The sequence below is a fragment of the Indicator indicator genome, chromosome 4 (assembly GCF_027791375.1).
Source record: "Indicator indicator isolate 239-I01 chromosome 4, UM_Iind_1.1, whole genome shotgun sequence".
NCBI lineage: Eukaryota > Metazoa > Chordata > Aves > Piciformes > Indicatoridae > Indicator > Indicator indicator.
The window spans coordinates 20,556,278-20,576,219 of NC_072013.1; the positions used below are offsets into that span (position 1 = coordinate 20,556,278).

Consider the following 19,942-nt stretch of genomic DNA (forward strand, 5'->3'; position numbering starts at 1 on the left):
TGATGACCTTCATAATGTGTCTGTGTTTTGTTTGTATACCTTTTGCATGATAAAAGCTTTAAAATACTTGAATGGCTTTTATATTGTGCCTTGGAGAATTAAGTTTGAAAACACAAGATTACTGTAAAGTTAAATAATTTTTTTAGTTAAAAATAGGCTGCAGACAAATCTGTTTCTGCTCAAGAGGTTGCTAGTAAGTTCTCTAGTACATTTTCTTTGTTTCCTTCAGAACTAGGGAAACAAAACAAAAATTTAATGTCATTAGAAATAATCTCCATTTTAATATAGCTTTTTGTGTGGCCGTTTTAGCAAGAAAATCTCATGTTTGCAACTTCTAATATCCATTTTTTTTGCAAAATGTTTTTGCTCTTAATCCTTGATTTGTTTTATTTTGTTACTAAACTGTGTAATGATGTTATGGAGTGTGCTTTAAATTACCCACCATTTTCTTGGGTTTTAGAAAGTTAATTTAAAACTTTGCTTAGAAATCTTTATTAAATAAAATAATTATATGCAGTTATCAATATAGTAAATCTGTATCTGTTGGTAAAATCTCCATCTGAAACATAGATGCTTCAGATTTTTTTCCTTTCTTCACACTCTAGTTTAAATTATAGATGCCTTGACCTGTTCCTGCTGAATTTCAAAGCAGTGTATAGTGCCCTGCCACATAAGATCTGATCCTTGCTCTGAGACATAATTTTATAAACATTTCTTCTCTGAAAGCATAGCTGTAATATTTTGTATCACTCTCACTGGCACATAGCTGTTAAACATCTATGATAACACACATGGATCATGAACACTTTTGACTTGGTATCTCGTGTTTAAAATAGAGTTCAGTGATATGCGAGTAAGGGAATCTGGAGATTACAGAATACTTGGATGGCAGGAGCAGATTAGAAAATGGAGAAATCTGTATAGTATTAATTTTAAAATGTCAACAATTACTTGCCATTTAAGGAATTTCAACATGGGTTATCTGTTCTTTGTGTAGGTTTAAATTTTTTAGATGGAAACAACAATGAAGAACATACACTTGCTGGTTATGGTGCTTTACAGGGAAATGATAAAAATAATAGTAGTATGAAATGTTACATAAGAATGAAATTATTAGATCGTAAAAGCAAGAGTGAAGTATGGCAATCAGAGGAATAATTCATTTTATGAGGTCTAGCATATTGTTTTTCTGTTACAAACGCAGCCTGTTAAAACATCAACATACTTTTTAGGAAGGTGCTTTGAACATTTGCCTGATAGGACTTTAAGCAAAGTCCTGGGTAATTTGAAGTGTGAATCTTGGACAGTTTTAAAAGAAAAATCAAAATGAACATGTTCAGGTTCTCAGATTTTTTTCAGAAAGTAGTATGACTTCAAAATACTTAGGGGTCTTTTGTAGGTACAGGTGTTAATGGTGTGAGACAATTCCATAATATCTACATTAGGTTATTTTTATGAAAACATAACCAAAAAAATCAAGACAAAACAGAACAAACCTGTATACTTCATACACTTAGAGACAGAAGCTTAAGAATATTTTCTTTATTGTAAAGTAATGGATATTTCTGAGTTAGATGTGTTATTTGTCATAAAATTGAGTGAAGAATTGATAAAAAATTTCACTGTAAAATTTATCAGTGAGATCCTGGGCTCTAAAACTGAGCATCTTAATTTTCAGCAGCTTTATGCTACTTTTGAGTTTTACTGAAATTAGTAATAGCTGATTGCTAGTGTTTAATTCCTTTTAGTCAGTTGGTGATGGGAGTGATGGTCTCATTTCTTGGTTGGTTGTTTTTGGTTTTGTTTTGTTTTACCTAGCAGCTAGCACAACCTGAGCAAAAATAGCTAATCGTTATACTTAACTTTCATAAAAAAAGGTTTAGAGGTTTTTCCTAGATTCCAGCTGGCTGAGGATTTTAAAAATACACAAATTACCTTTTTTAAAATTGATCTTCAAAGTTCATTTCAAAGAGCTGCTTTGAATAAGTAACTGGAAGATTAGTTTCTTCAAATATTTGCAGACTGGACATTTGTCTCAGCTTATGCATTGGGGGTGGGGGTGGGGGGTGGAAAGCTTAGGTTCTCTCTCTTATCTAAATGAAATAGCCTGCAAGCATATGTAGGATGTTGGAATCTGACATGTTGTTGCCCATGTAGTACTACTTAGAAAAATTCAATAGTAGAAATCAGCGACCTTCCCCCAAATCTAAGTGATTCATTCATGGTATCTGACAAGTAACTAAAATGAGGTTAATTGAAATGCTCATTTGAAACGGTAAAGTTAATGGTGATGAAATGCAAAAAAAAAAGTAGATAAAATGTCTTATTCAGAAGGGGAAAAGTTTCTCCAAATCTCTTTTCCAGTCTTACTGACATTCTCTGACTGAATTCAAAGAATTGTATCATTGAGCAGGTTTGGGTTTTTTTCTCTTGCTACTGGAAGTTCAGAAACTTCCAGTAGTTACTGATGTGATCTGTTGATCTTGATTTACTGTTACAATTTGAAGAAGGCTGGTAGCATCTGAAATCTTTTTTTTTGCACCATAATTTTTCACCGTCATTGACCTTCCATTATATTCTGTGGCATATGTACTGGAGTCTAATCCTTCATATTACTACTTTTTTAAAAATCCTGCTCTGAAAATGCCTAAATATGCTTTATCAGTGTAGCGTAATGCTAAGTTGGGTGAGTTAGGATGTTAAAATAGCCTTCCCACCTAAACTTCTGAAAAACTTGGCAAGTAAGGTTCTCCCACCTCCCTCATGATGAACTCACTTTGAAAGTAATCATCTCCCATTCCACTGTCCTTTGGTTTCTTTGTTTAGAATCCCTTCCTTGCTTTGTGTACTGTTTCTTTGAAATTTGCTTACAGTGGGTATACACTGATTATCCTGGAATATAGAGAGCTTGAGAATTATCATCAGAGGAAAAATTCCTTGTGAAGTTTCAGATAAGTGTCTTCAGACCATTCCAAAATGCAGATACAATGTTTTTTAAGCCACATGGATGGTTGTATTTTTAACTCGAAACAAATGTGTATGTGCTAACCACTCTTCTAACACTGCAGTAGTGTTGTTGTGACTAAGCCAGCTGACATATTAAATGTTTGTGAACAATTTTTTGCTGCACAGAATCTCTAGTAGTCAGTTAAATCTCCGATATCATTAGATGTTGAAATACCTGTATTATTTTCCAACTAGTGCTATCTTCCTAGCTTTTTATTAGGGTTTGTGGTATTAAAACACAGTTGTAAATGTCCCTGAAATCTTAAATGGTTTGAGAAGTGAGTCGCATGTTTGGGGGACATAGCCACTTTATCTACTTAACAATGCTGCATTTTACTGTAGGGTGTATATTTAAGATAGTAATTGGTAGTTTGCAATGTAGAATTTACTGCAAAATTTTAATGTTAAGGTTTGAATGTTTAGTTGTAGAAGTATAAATAGAATAGCATATTGTCTTTATCTCCAAAGGCATTATATTGTACTTCTAGCAAGTGCACCGACAGAAAAGCAGCGACTAGAATGGTGAGTATAATGCTTACTATTTAAAAGAAAAACAACACCAACAAAACTCAAATCTGTCTGATTCAGATGCAAGGGTATATCTAGTGTCATTTTGATGAAAGTGGTGCTTCAGTGTTTCAAAATTGAATTGATGGAGATGGTCTGCTTCTGAAAAACAGTGGAAAAAAGTGAATGAAGGCTGTTGCATCGATTTTAGTTATTTATGGCACTGTCAGGTTCACTTCACAAATCTTACTTTATTAAGTCTTATGTGCTTTGCTTAACAAGCAAAATGAGGAGATGTTTACAGTCTCTTGAAATACTATTTCTTAAATGCCTCGCCCTTGTTTCTGCTGTCTTTTCTTAGAGAAGTTTTAAGATTGTCAGATACAGGAATTTTTTCAACTTCAAAATTTATCATTTGAATCCAGTATCGGAGAAGTATGTAGGAGTTTCTTGGTGACTGCATTTTACTTGTTGCATAACATCTTTCTATTTAATGCCCTTTGTAAAATCTGGCCATAAGGAGAGCTTCAGGGCATTATTTTTAAGCTTCCCTTGCCTCAGTTTTTGGAATGCGTTCTCTTCATTTACTGATCAGAATCTCTCTCTCATGTATAGCAAACTTTTTCATTTGCAGTCTCAAATATTAGTATAAGAGTAATGCTTAGGATTTTATCATGGCATTTATGTACTTCTACTATTTTGTGTTTATGAGAACTTGCTAATTAGTGACACATTTATGCAGGGTGGGTTTGGTGGAATCAAAAATCCGTATTCTAGTTGGAAACCTGGAGAAGAACGAATTCATTACACTGGCTCATGTGAATCCACAGTCATTCCCAGCACCCAAGGAGAATCCTGATAAGTAAGCAAAACTACTTTTTCATGTAATGGTGAGGAAATAACTAAAATGCCAGTTCACTAATCAATTAGCATTTTCATAAACTCTTAAATAGATCATTTTTTAATGACAGCATCTAAAGGCAAACAGTTTTAAGCTCTTTTCAAATACTCTTTGTAAAGCTAAGTATTTTTTATTCTGTATGAGAATGCTTCAGGGCCAGAAAATAACTATAAGAATATATTTTTGCATAATTTCTTGCCATTAGTGCATGTTAGCTAGTGTGTCTTAGCTGTTGTTGCTTGATCGTCTAGATTCAAATTGCAAGATAGTTTTAATTACGAGGAAGCACTGAGAATCAGGTAGAACATAGGGTACAGTAAATCTAGCAGTTGAGATGCGTTATCATTTAAACTTGGTAGGGGCTTATACTAGAATCCCTTGGGATGTGCAAACACTAGAGGAAATACCTAGCACTACAAATAGTTCAGGATTATATAGGTTTTTCAGTTCCTTCCCCGCCTCTGCCTGTCCTTCCTCCTGGCTCAAAACAAGGATTGCAGGTGTGGGGCTTAGAAACACTTTTTAAGATGTTATATTTCTAGGTAGTGCTGTAATTAAATTGTAAGGAATCATATTTTTTTGTGAAGTCTGAGAATGAAGAAGAAATTTTGGTCTTCACTGGGAATATGAGAAGACCCTTGTTTACCTCCCACATAGCTTTTATAAACATCAACTGCTTCAAGAGATGATATGACTTTTTTTTTTTCTTAAAGCTGTATGTATAAATTACATGCGTGTCCCAAGTGAAATTGGACAAAAGCAGGCAATACCTCTTCATCACTGCTTTAGTGAGTGAGGGCAGCTAGAACTGCTGCATGATCACAAGCTTCTATTAGCTCTTCCTTGAAAGGACAGTACTTTCAGGAAAGGTCATCTTCCCAATGTAAACCATGTATTTTCTTCACCTGCTGTCCTGAATTTGTTCATTGACTGAATGGAAAACTGTTCTTAAACAGCCTCACTGGGAAAAGACATTTGAATTAAAACATAAAACATCTTCAACTGCAATGGAAGTGTTACACAGTGTTCTGTTAATAATATATATATGTAAGATGAACTAGTATATTCTGTGTGAAGGTGAGCTGTCAAAGGGAGGCTCTTCTTACCTGAGAATCTGCATTTTTGTGGTCAGTTACAGCTAAGAAATTTGAGAGTTGAATATGAGTTGAGGGTGCAGTTATTTAATTAGGGATTACTCTAAGTGTATTCAGAGTTGGGTGCTAAAAATCTGTCCTGTTTCAAATATATTTCCTTTGCAGTAGGCTAATTGTAGCTGCTAAAAATGAGAGAATCTATACAGAAGCACAGTTGAATCAAGTAATCTACTGATGATTTTAATTCATTGTTTGTTGAAGATAGATGTGTCAGTGTTTCATGACTTCTTGTATGGCAAAGCTAATGTTTGATATTCAGCTTTAGCTTTTTGCATTTTTATGGCTATCTCCCCATTATCTCTTTGTGGCAGATAATTTACTATTCAGTTCTTGTTTCACTGTTGTGTAACTTCCTTGTATAAATTTTTTTTCAGGGAAGAATACCGTACAATGTGGGTGATTGGGTTGGTGTTTAAGAAAACTGAAAATTCTGAAAATTTAAGTGTTGATCTTACCTATGATATTCAGTCATTTACAGACACAGGTGAGTTTTGCCTTCTAGATGTTCTGATATTAATAAATATGTTGAAGCTCCTGTCTTTGCTCATAATCTGCTCTGTTTCAGTAGTAGAATTGTATCTAGACAGAGTATAAGGATTCAGCTAAGGAGTTTGATGTTTCTAGACACTTCTGACTAATTGTTTTTGGTTTGTTTTCATTGAAACTGATTAAAATGAATCAGACATCTCTCATCTCAATACATTGTGTTGTGATCCTTATTAAACTGACAAAATTACATGTAAACTACCTAGCTTAATCTCATTTTGACAGTGTGTGTATAGTTTAAATGGTTTTATTACTTTATGAAACTGAATTTATCAGTGGATTAAAACTGAGTATCTAGTAGATTTTTAGAACAAAATGCCCTTTATTGCATAGTATTTCGTACTAGCTAGTTACCAGAGTAACTTTTACTTTCATGTCCAGCACTCAGTGCAAGAAACCATTTTCACTTTTTCCAGTGTTTTTCTTTTGATCCAAGGGGGCCAATGGTATCCTGGGGTGCACTAAGAGGAGTGTGTCCAGCAGATCAAGGGAGATTCTCCTCCCCCTCTGCCCTGGTGAGACTTCACCTGGAATATTGTGTCCAGTTGTGGGCCCCCAGTTCAAGAGGGACAGGGATCTGCTCAAGAGTGTCCAACAGATGGGTACGAGGATGATGAAGGGACTGGAGCATGTGACCTGTGAGGGGAGACTGAGAGACCTGGGCCTTTTTAGTCTGGAGAAGAGAAGACTGAGAGGGGATTTACTAAATGTTTATAAGTATCTGAGGGCTGGGTGTAAAGAGGGAGGGGGCAAGCTCTTCTCTGTCACACCCTGGGATAGGACAAGGGGCAGTGGATATAAACTACAGCGCAGGAGGTTCCACCTTAACATGAGGAGGAACTTCTTCACTGTGAGGGTCGCAGATCATTGGAACAGGCTCCTCAGAGAGGTTGTGGAGTCTCCTTCTCTGCAGACTTTCGAGACCTATCTGGACGCATTCCTGTGTGACCTGTGCTAGGTTCTATGGTCTTGCTCTGGCAAGGGGATTAGACTTGATGATCTCCGGCGGTCCCTTCCAAACCCTAACACCCTGTAATCTTGTGAACACATATACAAATTTTGAAGCATGGAGTTGTAACAGCTGGAGAGTGTAACTCTCCAGAGGTTACAAAAGGAACAGTACTTAAGAAATTTGCAATATCCTTTTTAAACAATTGACGGTTAATCATGTGTTACATGTTTACGGGGCTAAAAGAATAAATTGAAGGGCTACCAATTGCAGCCTTTGTCTCCGGATTTCTAGGCCTCAATAAGACTGGAAGTGAGGAAACTGTACACTTCCACTCCCCTGGTGTTGGTGTATGCGTGAATAGAATATATATATACACGTTTATTTCTAAGTAAATCATGCCAAGGTTTGAAAGCCTTTATTGTCATGCAGAGCTGTGGGGTGTGAGGAGTGGTTCTCTGTTTGTCTATGCCCTTTATCAATCAAAGGCATTTCTGTTTTCTTGGGAGGGGCTATATTTCTTCTGGGCTATATGGATTGAAATTGCAACTATAGATACATCTTAATTTTTGAGAATTTACAAAAGGTATAACAGTGTGGCTGAAGCTTTGAAGGAGTGAAGAACCTATGAATTGCAGTTTCTTAGGTCTTTAAGCAGGTATTTCAATAGTTACATTTTTGGTACGAAAATACTAAAACTTGGACTTGCTCCAAATCTGATTTACTTGCGCTACAATCAAATCTGAAGTTTGTCTAAATAGTTGCAATTTTAAATGAAGTAGTATTTCATCAAAATCACTGTAGACTATGATACGGTATTCTGTTCAGTTTGTAAATACACCTCCAGAGGTAGGCAGCTAGCAAACTATTTGTGTTTATATGGTGTAAGTTTCTTTGTCACTTCAAATTAATGTGGGTATATCGTCACTGTTTTTAATCCATCCTGAAAACTCATGTTTGTCTTGTTTTTTGGAATCGATCATAAGATGTTATCATAATCACTGGAGTAATTTCAAGGATTAAATTGGGGAATAGCTTGCTTCTTAGTGGGAACAGGGGTAGGAAAAGAGACTGAAAAAGTGGGCTAGGTTTTCCTGGTAGTGAATCTTTAGTAAGACCTAATGCCAGGAATATGGAATGCTTTAACAATGTCTGGCTTTAGTGAATGTGCCCTACCTTAGCTGTAACTTGTACAATCTTTACACAAGGACTTTATGAACTTCTTCAATACCTAGAATTAGTGTAATAGGCTCTTCAGTATGCAGTATTCATTGACCTTTTGATGTGTCTGTCTCTTAACCAAGTTAATTATACGTTCACAGACTATTCAGTGAGATTTCCTTTCAAGTTTGCAGAACAGTCAGTGAATAAGTGAGATACCTCTTAAATTTTTGTATTGAAAATCTACAGATTTTTATAAATGTCTGCCACAGTATTCAACTTTGTGTAGAAAGTCAGTGTGAAAGAACACTGAAAGATTTTTTCATTTTTTTGTCTTTACTTGACCCCAAGATCATGTGCTAGTCCTTTATTAGCTCTTAGTTTTGACTCACCAGAATCAAATTTCTGAGATAGAGGAATAGATTATTATAATAGATGTAGTTAAAACAAAACAAACAACCTATCCCAATGACAAGAAAAAAATTGCCCAATCCAAACAAAACAAAACCCCACAAAAACCACAGGGCAAACCAACCAACCTCAGCACACAGCAGAAAAAAAAGCAAACATAAACATAAATCACTTGTGTATAAAATGTAGTGGTATCTGAGTTGCCAGAATGATTTGTGTTATATTAGCTGGCACACAGGCATGCAACTCAAGAATGAAAACCCATTTGTTGCGGGAGCTGCATAATAAAAGCTGAATCAACTGTGAAGCAAACAGTTTTATGTAAATACTGTAATTCTTAGAAGGAAATCTTATTTCTGTCTTTAGTCTCTTTGAGACGAAATGTAGAATTCACTTCAGAGCTGTTACTGCTAAAACTTGTTAACAATGGAGTTTAGTGAATAGCATGCTTGTGAGATATTTTTCTTTGGAAACAGGTCACCTGTTTCCAGAGTAACATTGTAGCATTTGTAGTGTCAGTCCTGCCATAGCAGGTAGTTCACGTTGTTGTGCTGGAACAGGAATACGTGGTGTTTTTGGTTTTTTTTTTTTTTTCTTGAGGGTAATAAACATGAAATGCAAATTGCTTATGCCTGGGCAGGTAAGTGGACTGTCCAAAATGCTTCAATATGTCTTAATGTTATTCTAATTATGTAGTTTATAGGCAAGCAATAAACAGCAAGATGTTTGAGATGGATATGAAGATTGCTGCAAGGCATGTGAAACGTAAGCAACTTCACCAACTACTACCTAATCATGTGCTTCAGAAAAAGAAAAAGGTAAACTTGACTAATATTTGAGAGTAGTAAAAATACCACTGAGAAATTATTCCTTGGCTTCTTAGGTTTACCAATCCAAGAACTAAAATCACGTTTCAAAAGCTGAGTTTTACCTGTACAAGTATTGTGGTCTCACTGAACTGTTAACAGTATTACTAGATGTGCTACATATAATAATAGATTTTCCAGAGCATCTATGCATTTCAAACAGAGTAATAATAAGGTTTTAAAGCTCTCTTGCTATTTTAGCATGCAGGTCACCTAAAGGAAGCCATCTGTAATGATACCAATAGAACAATCACTCAATTCTTGCTATCTCCACCTTTCCCCTCTTGTTATTGCTTAGACTGCATGTGTTCATGTAGAAGCAGAATAGAGTGTTGGACTTGTTGCTGCCTGTTTGTATCTCAGACAGTACTCTGTTCCCGTAACTGAGGTTGAATACTTTGAGGATAATTTAAGGAAAAATATTCTTCAACCTGAAACCTGGCAGCTTCTGGTATTCTCTTTTTAAGTTCTAGTATCAGAAAGTTGTCCATTGCCTAGCCATATTATTTTCTCTCTGTGTAGTTTACTTATGTGGCCATACATACAAATGGTGGCAACATTTTTAATTAAGCTGTTGCTTTGGATGCGATTTACTTTCGCTGAAGGCAGGAAGAATAAGGTAGAGCATTGAATTTAGCAATGTAGTCTGTATTTCAGAATTCCTGGTCTTTCATGTTAGTGTAATCTGAGAGCAAATACTGGTTGGCTTGTTTCTGTGAATAGCTAAACCACCTGTATACTCAGTTTTAGATATATCCAAATAACATGTTTTATTACTAAAACTGGTTTTTTTTCAACTGCTTTTTGAAAGAATAGGAAGCCTTGTGTTGAAACCAAGAGTAAATCTGCTTGTAATACATTTCAGAGGATAATGTAAATATTAAATAATGCATCTCTTTAAGTGGTAGTATGTCAGAGAAGGGTTTTTCTTATCCACTAAGTGCAAACCAGTATGTTAATTCTTTGTATAAATTGTGGGTTTGATCGGGATTACTTTGAAGTTTAGGAAAGCAGTATCTGTAAGCCCACAAAACCAAGGAAACTTGAAATAAAGCTGAAAAGACAATCATTAAATATAGTGACAGTTTGTCTTAGTTTTTGAACATCATTGCTGCAGACAAATCTGAATGTGGAAATTTAAATGCTTTTAGTGAAAAGGTAGTGAATTATTTACATGTAAAAGTCTTCAAAAATTGTTCATTTATGTTTTACATTTTTAAATGGTCTTACTTTCAGAGGGTGGGTTTTTTTTCCCTAAAAACTACTTAAATGTAGCTTCGTTTAAGGCGTATACATTGTTGGTTCACAGTGAAAGCTTATTGCTGTTAAATCGCTTCTTTGGTTTTCCTTTGCAGATTTTACAGCTAACATTTTGCATAAATGAAATATTAAATAATCTGAATCGTTATTGAGTTTTTTAAAGATTAATTTTTTTTTTGTGGATTGCAGCATTCGACAGAAGGGATCAGGTTGACTGCGCTGAATGACAGCAGCCTAGACTTGTCTATGGACAGTGATAACAGCACGTCTGTGCCTTCGCCTACTAGTGCTATGAAGACGAGTCCATTGAACAGTTCCGGAAGTTCTCAGGGGTGAGTATTGATTGAAGACTTTCAGTCCTGTTGGTGCTTTCTGGTTTTGAATTACTTGTGTTAAAAGCTTAGCAAATGCTGCATACGTGAGATGCTACAGTTACCAAAGTGTGAACGTTTGAGCTTGTAGCAACTCTTATTTTCAGTTTGAGCACTAGAGCAGGGCTCAATTTTGAGAATAGGGAACATGGCATTGGGTTTCAGATAAGGAGTTAGGAAGTTGCATAAAGATGCTGATGAGGAAGAGTCAACATGAAAAATTAATAGCACTGCAGTAGGAGGGAGGGTGTTGAGAGGTGGTGAACCTCTCATAGCCAATTGAGGTGTGAGAGCAAGGAATAGTTATTCCAGTTTTGTATCAAAATCTACATCAAGAGTCTCATGTTTGTCTATTTGATACACAGAGAAGTTAACATCAGTCTCCTGCAAGTGTGCAATATTAGAAGTATATTATGGGATGTCATGTAGGATAAAATACTTAAGTTCTGTAAACTTACTCATTTTGACAAGTGTTCTTTTAGTTAGTCTTCCTTGGTGATTTCATTCCAATAGTTGATGCCACAGACCATGCTATTAAAACAAGTCTATGACATCTAGGATGTCACACCTGAAGTGGAAATTAACCCTGCGTTGATTTTAGGTACATACTGCATCCCTGTTCCTTGATAGTGGAAAAAAAAAAAGTGGTGTTTTTGTCATGTGTAATCCCAGGCTTTTCATTGTGAAATCCAGACTGAAATAACCCTAAGAGTGTGCATAGATTGTAAACTGGCTTTCTATTCTAGTTCTTCCAGGCTGGATTTATACCATCCTTCAGACAAACTGCTAAAATTTCCCTTGGACTTTATTTAGGTAGATGTTGCCTTTAAGTTTTACCTTTTTTTATGCAGCTTCTTACTGATCTAAAAAACTCTCTGAAGTGATTCAGATGAAATACTCAAAATGGCTTCCTTTGCTCAGTTTTGATAGTAGATTGTCAGCGCTCATTTCTGTCTCCTCCTGTAACGTAGTATTGTAAGTACTGCTCTGTAATGTAGGTAAAATCCTATCAGCTATGGTTACTGGCCACGCATATGATGTAATGAAAGGCAGGTCATACAACATCATAGCTTTACTAATGTTCATCATTTTCTTGTTTTTTCCCTGTTTTAGCAGAAGCAGTCCTGCGCCAGCTGTAACAGCAGCATCTGTGACCAACATACAGGCTTCTGAAGTCACTGTGCCACAAATAAATTCCAGTGAAAGCTCAGGGGGTAAGGAAATTGTCATAGAATATTTTCTACTGGTTTACTTTTACATTTATAAAACAATGTCTTCGAGTTCAAGGACTTCTAACACATGCTGTAACATATTCTTCTTGATACACAGATGTAACTAATTTCTTTAGGACTTCAGAAATCATGGCAGAATATCTTGTGCTGCAGTGTTTTATTCTTTTGTTCTTAGGGATTTATATTTGTCATTTTTCAAAAGGATGTGTGGAATATCAGATCTCTGTCTGATGTTCTGTGATGACTTTATAGCTGTCATTGCATAACCTGAGCCTGAGAAATTACAAACTTTGCGAATAAAAAAGAGAGTATCAGATTACTCTTGGATTTGATTTAAGGCAATTTTAATCAGTGCATATATATGGCTGAGTACTGAAATAGAAAAGCCTTTTTGAGTACCTAGAATAATAATAGCTATATTAGTACAGATCTTTGTCTGGACTAGTATATTCTGCTATTAAGCAAGGTTAATTAGACCAAGCAGAGTGTCACATGGGTACTGTGTATGCAGACCTGCTATTCCAAACATGATGTTTATACCTCTACTGTACCATTTGATGCCTACTTGAAACCAGTGGTTCTAAATACCAGTGACTGTAATGAAACAGTTGTCTACTTGGTACTGAAGTTTTAAAAAATTATTTATCCACAGGTACTTCAAATGAAAGCATTCCTCAAACTGCCACACAACCAGCCATTTCTCCACCACCAAAGCCTACCATCTCTAGAGTTGTTTCCCCAGTGTATCTATTAAATCCATCACCGAGAACTTCAGGAAATGTTGCAACAAAAATGCCTAGCCCTGTCACAGCAGTGAAAAGGACATCTTCTCCCCATAAAGAAGATTCTCCCAAGAAAATGAAAATTGAAGAGGTATTTGAGATTTTGAGATCATATTACAGCAACGTCCAAAACTGAACATTATTTCAGGTGCAGAGTGCTGATTCTCATATTTTAGGTTTCAAATATTTTGTTAAATGAAATACATATTTTCTATTCTGATTGAATTACTGCTTTTTGTATTCAACTTGCTTAGGTGTTAGTGCTTTTATTATGCTGATAGTCATCACATGACAGATGTACTACAGAAGCATAAACGCCTAGATTCTTAATTCTTGTCTGAAAAGTGATTTTGTTGTTGGTGTTGATGGTTGGTTGGTTGGTGCAAAGTCTTACAACTAATTGTCTTTTTGGGTTTGCATTTCAGCAGGATGAAATGAGTGAAGAGCCAAGCTGCATAGATTTGAATGAGCATGAGAAAATGGAAACTAAGGTATCTATGCCTATACCATAGCATTTTTCTTATATTAATTGGGACTCTTCTTTGTTTCTTTCTCTAGAAGTGACTAAGTGTTTATATAGCTACGGTACAAAACAATTGCAGTACTAGTGATGCTGAGCCTATGGTCACTTAGGACAGTGATTTCTTTACTGGTCATTCACACAGTATTATGTATAGCTAATAATTTAGTTACTGTAGTTACTATTAAATTTTGTAAGTCAGATGAGGGATTTGTCTGTATTTAAAAAACAAAACTCTTTGCATTTCAATTTCAATGTATGTTACTTAGCTGAGCAGTTATCCTATGTATTTCATTGGGACTTTTGCATGTTGGGCTGAGAATCCTAAAGTCAGGTGCTCTCTTGTTAACTTTTGAGATTCAAAAAAAAAAATCAAATAATGGTAAATAAGTATTTTCTGACAATGAAATTAGTATGAAGTTAGAGCATTCTTCTTGGGGGCTACCAGAGATTCCAGCACACCCTTCTAGTATCTTGTAACCCTAACACCGAAAATAGATCCTCTGGGTACAGATGATTTTAAAAGACTTAGATGATCCTGTTAGCTTTTGTTGTCAGCCTCCTCTAAATCTTGCAGCCTGAATACAATGGAAGGAAGTGGAGGAATTAACTTCTTCGACATAACCATGGGCATATCTCCATTGAATTCCATGCCTTTTCATTAGGGTATGGTTTACTAAATAGTACAACTTTAACTAACAGGCCTTGTTCATTAAAATGTGCCACTGTCCTGCTTTATCCATGAAGTCTCTGTTTTACCTGAAACTGCCTCTGACATTAATCTGCTCATCTAGGAAACTAATTCAGCCCATTAAAATAACACAAAAGCTTTTCAGGCAGAGTGTTAAAAGATGTGGAAAAGCAACTGAATTTGCAGCAGTAGCTTTTTCATGTCTGTGACACTAGACTTTTTTTTTTTTTTTCTTTAATGAGCTGAATGACATGCAGTGTTTTCCTATAGGTGTTTAGTGGTTGAACAAGTGACAACCAGAAGTGATATATTTTGTGTTGATGTCAAATTCCTACATTCTCTAGTGTGGTGATTTCTGTGTTAGAAATGAAGGGGTATCAACACAGCATATACAAAATACTTGCCTTTTAATTTTGCTGAATAAGCAAAATTTAAGGCATTCTGCTTAATAGAGTTCTGTATGAACAGTTTTTGTAATTGGAAGTGCTCTAACTGTGTTAATGCTTTTGGGTTTTTAGGAGCAACTTGAGACGGAAGCAAATGTTAATTCTCAAACAGAAACTCCTCAGACAACTCTGCAATCTCCTCAGGTATGTTTTTTAAAAACACCACCTCTCTATGCACACTAATGTATGGTGAAAACATTGAAATTAAAATGAGTCCAGATATTAAAAATAAATGTATAATTTAAAATATAAATCCACTGTATGGAAAGCTGCTTGTTGTTACTGTCACAATTTTTGTGTTTTAGATGGTCATTGATCTTATTGAATGTGCATTGTAGCTAAACATGTATGGCTTTCCATACAAACTGACCGAAGCTGGATTCGCTCTTCTGAATTGTGCCTTCAAAGTAAGGGGCTTGGTTTATTCCTTTGTGCTTTGCACATCACAGAATAATCCTTTCTAACAAGGAAAAAAATGCTTTAAATAGCTGCTGGTAAAGGATATCCTAGTAGAGGTTGATAAAATCTGAAGCATAACTTCAGATTCTGATACTGGGTGTGAGAGAAAAGCTGTAGTCTTTTCTATTAGCCAACTGTGTTGCTTCACTGTAGGTATTACAAAGTGTAAGGAGGACTGGAAAAATAAACATTAAGTTAAGAATTCTGTGGCATTCACTTGAATTTTTGTTCCTAATATTGTAACAACTTTAGAGAACACATCTGTGTTTTTCCTAGCATTTATAGGCTTCTGTTAGAACTCCACTGATCAATGTTTCTCTATCACAAGGCATTTTATGAATACTCATTTAATTGTATATAGTAAGAGTATTGTTTGAAAAAGGAAGAGATACCGCAACAGTACTAATGGTATTTGTTACCGAACTTTCCAAACTATGGACAGTACTGAATAAAGGTACCAAAATTGTTTGGGAAAAATACCAGGTGTTACATGGGCACTCTAAACTGCTTCAGGGAAATTTTTTAGGTCATTTGATACATCAAATTTATTTCATCTATTGTTGACAAATGATTATATAAAGCTTTCTAGCTAGTACAAATTTATTACAAGTAGTCTGAAAACTGCAAAAGAATGGTGGCTTCTTCTGTTGTTTTTTTTAATATTCTTGTTGGCTCTGTTTGAAACACTGCTCACATTGCAGGAAGTAATGGAAACCAACTAATAGAAACTAGCTTGATGCTGGTCAGCACCAACCAGAGCAGGCTACTTGGGCTGAGGCGAGGAGGGAGATTAAAGCTGTTTTGCTGGGAGTCCTTCTTGGCTTGTGCTTTCCTACTGTACCAGTCAGTGTTAGCTCAATTGATTTCTTTTTAATAAAACAACCAGGAATAGTCATTTTAATGGAGTTTTCCCCATTCTTCAAATGTACTTTATATTGATTTTGGATATTTATAACATCAGAAAATATTTTACAATAAATCATGAAATAGTGCTTAATAAGTGGGTTATTGGAATAGTAAATAATCTGTCCCAGTGGAAGAGAAGTACTTCTGTTTTAAAAAACCAAAACATCCTCCTCCCTACCCCACCCCCCACCAAAAAAACAACCAGAACAAGCCACCCTAATGGCCAACAATAAAGGCTTGTTAAACATGTGAGAAATAAGTGAATTGCATTGAATACCGGGAGTGTTCCTTTTGTGTTTCTTTTATTTGGCTTTTAATTTACTTATGCTGAATGGAATTTAAGTCTAAGAGAGGAAAAAAGTGCAGATTATGAAATTCCTAACACAGTCGTATAGCACTGTTTTAGATTTCATCATGCTTTTTCCATGTATGTCTAAACCAGTATGGAAGTTGTAAATTTGACTACAAAGAACTTTTAAACAGGCTGAAATATGACTGTATTCTTGACATTGGTGACAGTTTTTCATCATTTGTCTGTAAGGGACTGAGGCTTAACACTGCATAGTTCAAAGAATTTTTTTAATACTAAACATGTAGATCAGATAGAGGGCACCAATCAAACACCCTTATTATGTGAATAATATGTCTTATGGTAATACAGGTTATTAGTAGGCTCAGCCTTATCTGCAGCTCTTCCTAATTTCTTAGTTGTCGAAAAAGGAAAGGCACACCATGAAAAAGACTCTTGTATAAATTTTCTGTAATTTGAAATTATTGTTATCTTGGTATATTGCTAAAAACTCTTTGAAAGATCTTGGTTGTGAAAATTAGTGCAAATTACTACAAGATTTTTCTTTCTATATTTTAAAAGTTGAAGTACAACCAAACTTCTTCTCTTTTCAGAAAACACCCAGTACAGACCTTTCAGATATTCCTGCTCTCCCTGCAAATCCTATTCCTGTTATCAAGAATTCAATAAAATTGAGATTGAACCGGTAAAAACAACCTCAGGGGTCCATAAACAGTACCTGCCAACTCAACCTGTTGTCTTCTAATGCTAGAAAAAAAGAACGGAGGGTGCAAGACTAGAACATAACCGCAAATGGATTTAGATATATTTTGTGCACTTCCCTTTCTGGACTAATACCACCACTTGACTGGAAGTCCAGGTTAGTATGTGAAGCCAGGAGTACAATTAATGTGTTAGCAACAGTTGCATTAAATATTTTGAAGGATTACTGCCTTTAAAAACATGAACACTATTTGTAGCCATATTCGACATTCTGATTGAATTTGTTTGATGCATTGTTTCAAAATTGAGATAAAACTGGCATAAGAATCCCTTAAACGCACTTTTATGTACTTTTTTTTATTGGACTAATTTTAGATCTTCAACTGAAACTTTTGTTTTATCGAAGAATCTCTTCAGTAGTAATCTGCAAATTGGATGAAGTTCAGTGATATACTGTACATTGAACACAAAGTGTATAGTATATCTAGTTCAACTGTCATCAAGCAGCAGTAAGCCTTTCAAATGAAATGTCAAATCTTGAGGTTATAAGACATAAGTTGAGGAAGTAATTGGGAAGTTCTGGTGTCAGTGGGACATGATGTGTTCTACTTTTATTTATAGGATTGTTTTAAAGTGCATACAGATCAGCAATCAAACAGCAAATAAACTTTCTTTTGAGCTAATCAAACTCCTTATTCCCTTTTTCATCCCCTTTTATTGGGAAAAGCTTTTGCGTTCACTGTTGAGAGGTTTTTTGCAGCTTTGTATCCACCATATATGACAGTAGTTATTTATACAAAATAAAAGCAAGCCATGTACTCATTTGGGTTCCCCCTTACCTAATCATAATACCTTGTGGCCTGTAGGCACAAATGAAAAATTCTGTCCCTTGACTGAAGTGGTTGCTTACATACTGTGTGCCTGTGAAATATAACACCTGTCTTGATGGCCTTTGAGTCACTAAATCTAAGATGATTTTTGTACGCTCCGTAAAAGTCCTGTATGCATTAAAAAGTTTCAGATTTTAAATAAAGGAAAAAAGTTTTCCCTAAGAATTTTAACCTCTTTATTTTTAGATGGCTCATCAGAAATAATTTTACATACTGAACAACACTGAATTTTTAAAAATCACATTTCTAGTAAGCACTTGCCATCTAGTAAACTCTTACTCCTACTTTTTTGTTGTTGTTGTCCTATCAAAAAAAGTAACAACCTTTTCTTTTGAAAGAACTAAATCTCTGATGGCAAAGAACAACAGTATTTGAGGAACATGAAGGATACCAACAGTAATAACACATGTAGATAACAAACTTCATGTTACTATTACTTAAGTCTGAAATATGTAGGATGTCAAATCATACTTCCCATACTTTGATTAGCATGTTTTATGAACTCCTCCCATTGTGCTTCATCCTACTACACGTGCATCTTTCATGTTAAATTACTTACACTCTTGCCCTTATCCTTCTAAATTAATTCTCCAAAGTCAGAGTGTAGCTTATCTTTTACTTAGGCTGTGCAGTAACTGAAGGGGTTTTTTTGCCATTTGTCTAAGATGTCTAGTATATGATATTTCTCTTTTCCTTACCCTGTGCAGCCTGCTGTTGTCCACCCCCCCAAAGAAGGTTATATTAACAGTTGAAGTGTACAAGGTGTCTGTGTATTTTGTGTAGCTATGGAGTTTAGATCGAAATTGCCAGGCACAAATTTAGTCTTGTCATTTTGTTTACACATCAGAAGATCTTTTTCATTTTATTAAACGTTTCATGTAACTGCACCCAAGTTTTGCCAAGCTGGAAACTTGGAACCTTTCTGTATAGTGACTTTTTAATTCTAGTTTTCATAACCTGGAGATCAGACTGTTGCTTTCGCATGATGTACGTAGTGTCTCATGACTGGAGTTTGCTTTGTTTTATAGTATCTGTACTCCTTGTATTTTTCAAGAGCTATTTTGTAAACAGATGATGTATTTCTCCATTGAAAACACAATAAAAAACAGCACAATCCCATAGTCGTCTGATTTTTCTGAATGTACAAAATTGATTTTGCTCTCTTAATTCAAACTTGGCTCTTAAATTTTCTACTAAGATAAAATACAGTGTGGCCTAAAAGAAATGGTGCGTACACAGATGTTCTCTAAATAAACATAACGTTAAATGTAGGAAATGGAAGTAACACTCATCTGGGTGTTGAGTTCTAGTCTGCTAAAAGAAAAGGTGGATTGTACAGTGGCTTGGCAGGGGCAGAGTTTTTATTGCCAAAAAGATTAAAAAATTAAACTTAAGATCGTCCGTTTCTTGTCTCCTGATTAGGAGTCCATTTCAAAATTTAAAAATTCTTAAAAGCTGACAAAACTAGACTAAATATGTGCATTAAAAATTTGAGGCTAGATTGGTTTCTTTGGAAGTTAGTATTCCATTTTTAAAAACATTAACAGTTTTGGTTTCTTACACTTGCTTTTATTGCAAGTGACTGTTTCTTATGTCACCAGATGGCACTATTTCTCTTCTTGTCAAATAGTGTAAGCTTGCCCTGAAATAAAAGTAAAAATTGCAAGTAGCTGTGCATCACTTGATTGATCTTTGTATCAGCATGAGCCCAATCCTCCAAATGCTTGATGTGAGTAACTTTAAGTAGCTTCCTTTTGACTAAAATTTGTCTAACTGCTAAAACCACTGATGATTATGGTCCTCACATTATAATTACCCTGCCTAAAACAATAAACCTTTGTGTTGTATATATTTTTCACAGCATGCAATGGC

The 19,942-nt window shown here is 35.2% G+C and overlaps 1 protein-coding gene across 5 annotated transcripts in view; it reads left to right on the top strand.

The window, feature by feature from the left end:
• Positions 1-19,176, top strand: part of PAPOLA (poly(A) polymerase alpha) — a 43,761-nt gene extending 24,585 nt beyond the window's left edge. For 2 of the 5 annotated variants that reach the window (XM_054400839.1, XM_054400838.1), the window contains exons 13-22: positions 3,475-3,528; positions 4,256-4,375; positions 5,943-6,052; positions 9,332-9,453; positions 10,951-11,093; positions 12,246-12,346; positions 13,017-13,237; positions 13,572-13,637; positions 14,876-14,947; positions 17,072-19,176. In XM_054400839.1, the coding sequence (XP_054256814.1) occupies positions 3,475-3,528; positions 4,256-4,375; positions 5,943-6,052; positions 9,332-9,453; positions 10,951-11,093; positions 12,246-12,346; positions 13,017-13,237; positions 13,572-13,637; positions 14,876-14,947; positions 17,072-17,167 (1,105 nt within the window). In that variant the 3' untranslated portion in view covers positions 17,168-19,176. The remainder of the gene's footprint in view (positions 1-3,474; positions 3,529-4,255; positions 4,376-5,942; positions 6,053-9,331; positions 9,454-10,950; positions 11,094-12,245; positions 12,347-13,016; positions 13,238-13,571; positions 13,638-14,875; positions 14,948-17,071) is intronic. The other 3 variants (XM_054400841.1, XM_054400842.1, XM_054400843.1) reach the window with 3 other exon arrangements.
• The last annotated feature ends 766 nt before the right edge of the window (positions 19,177-19,942 follow it).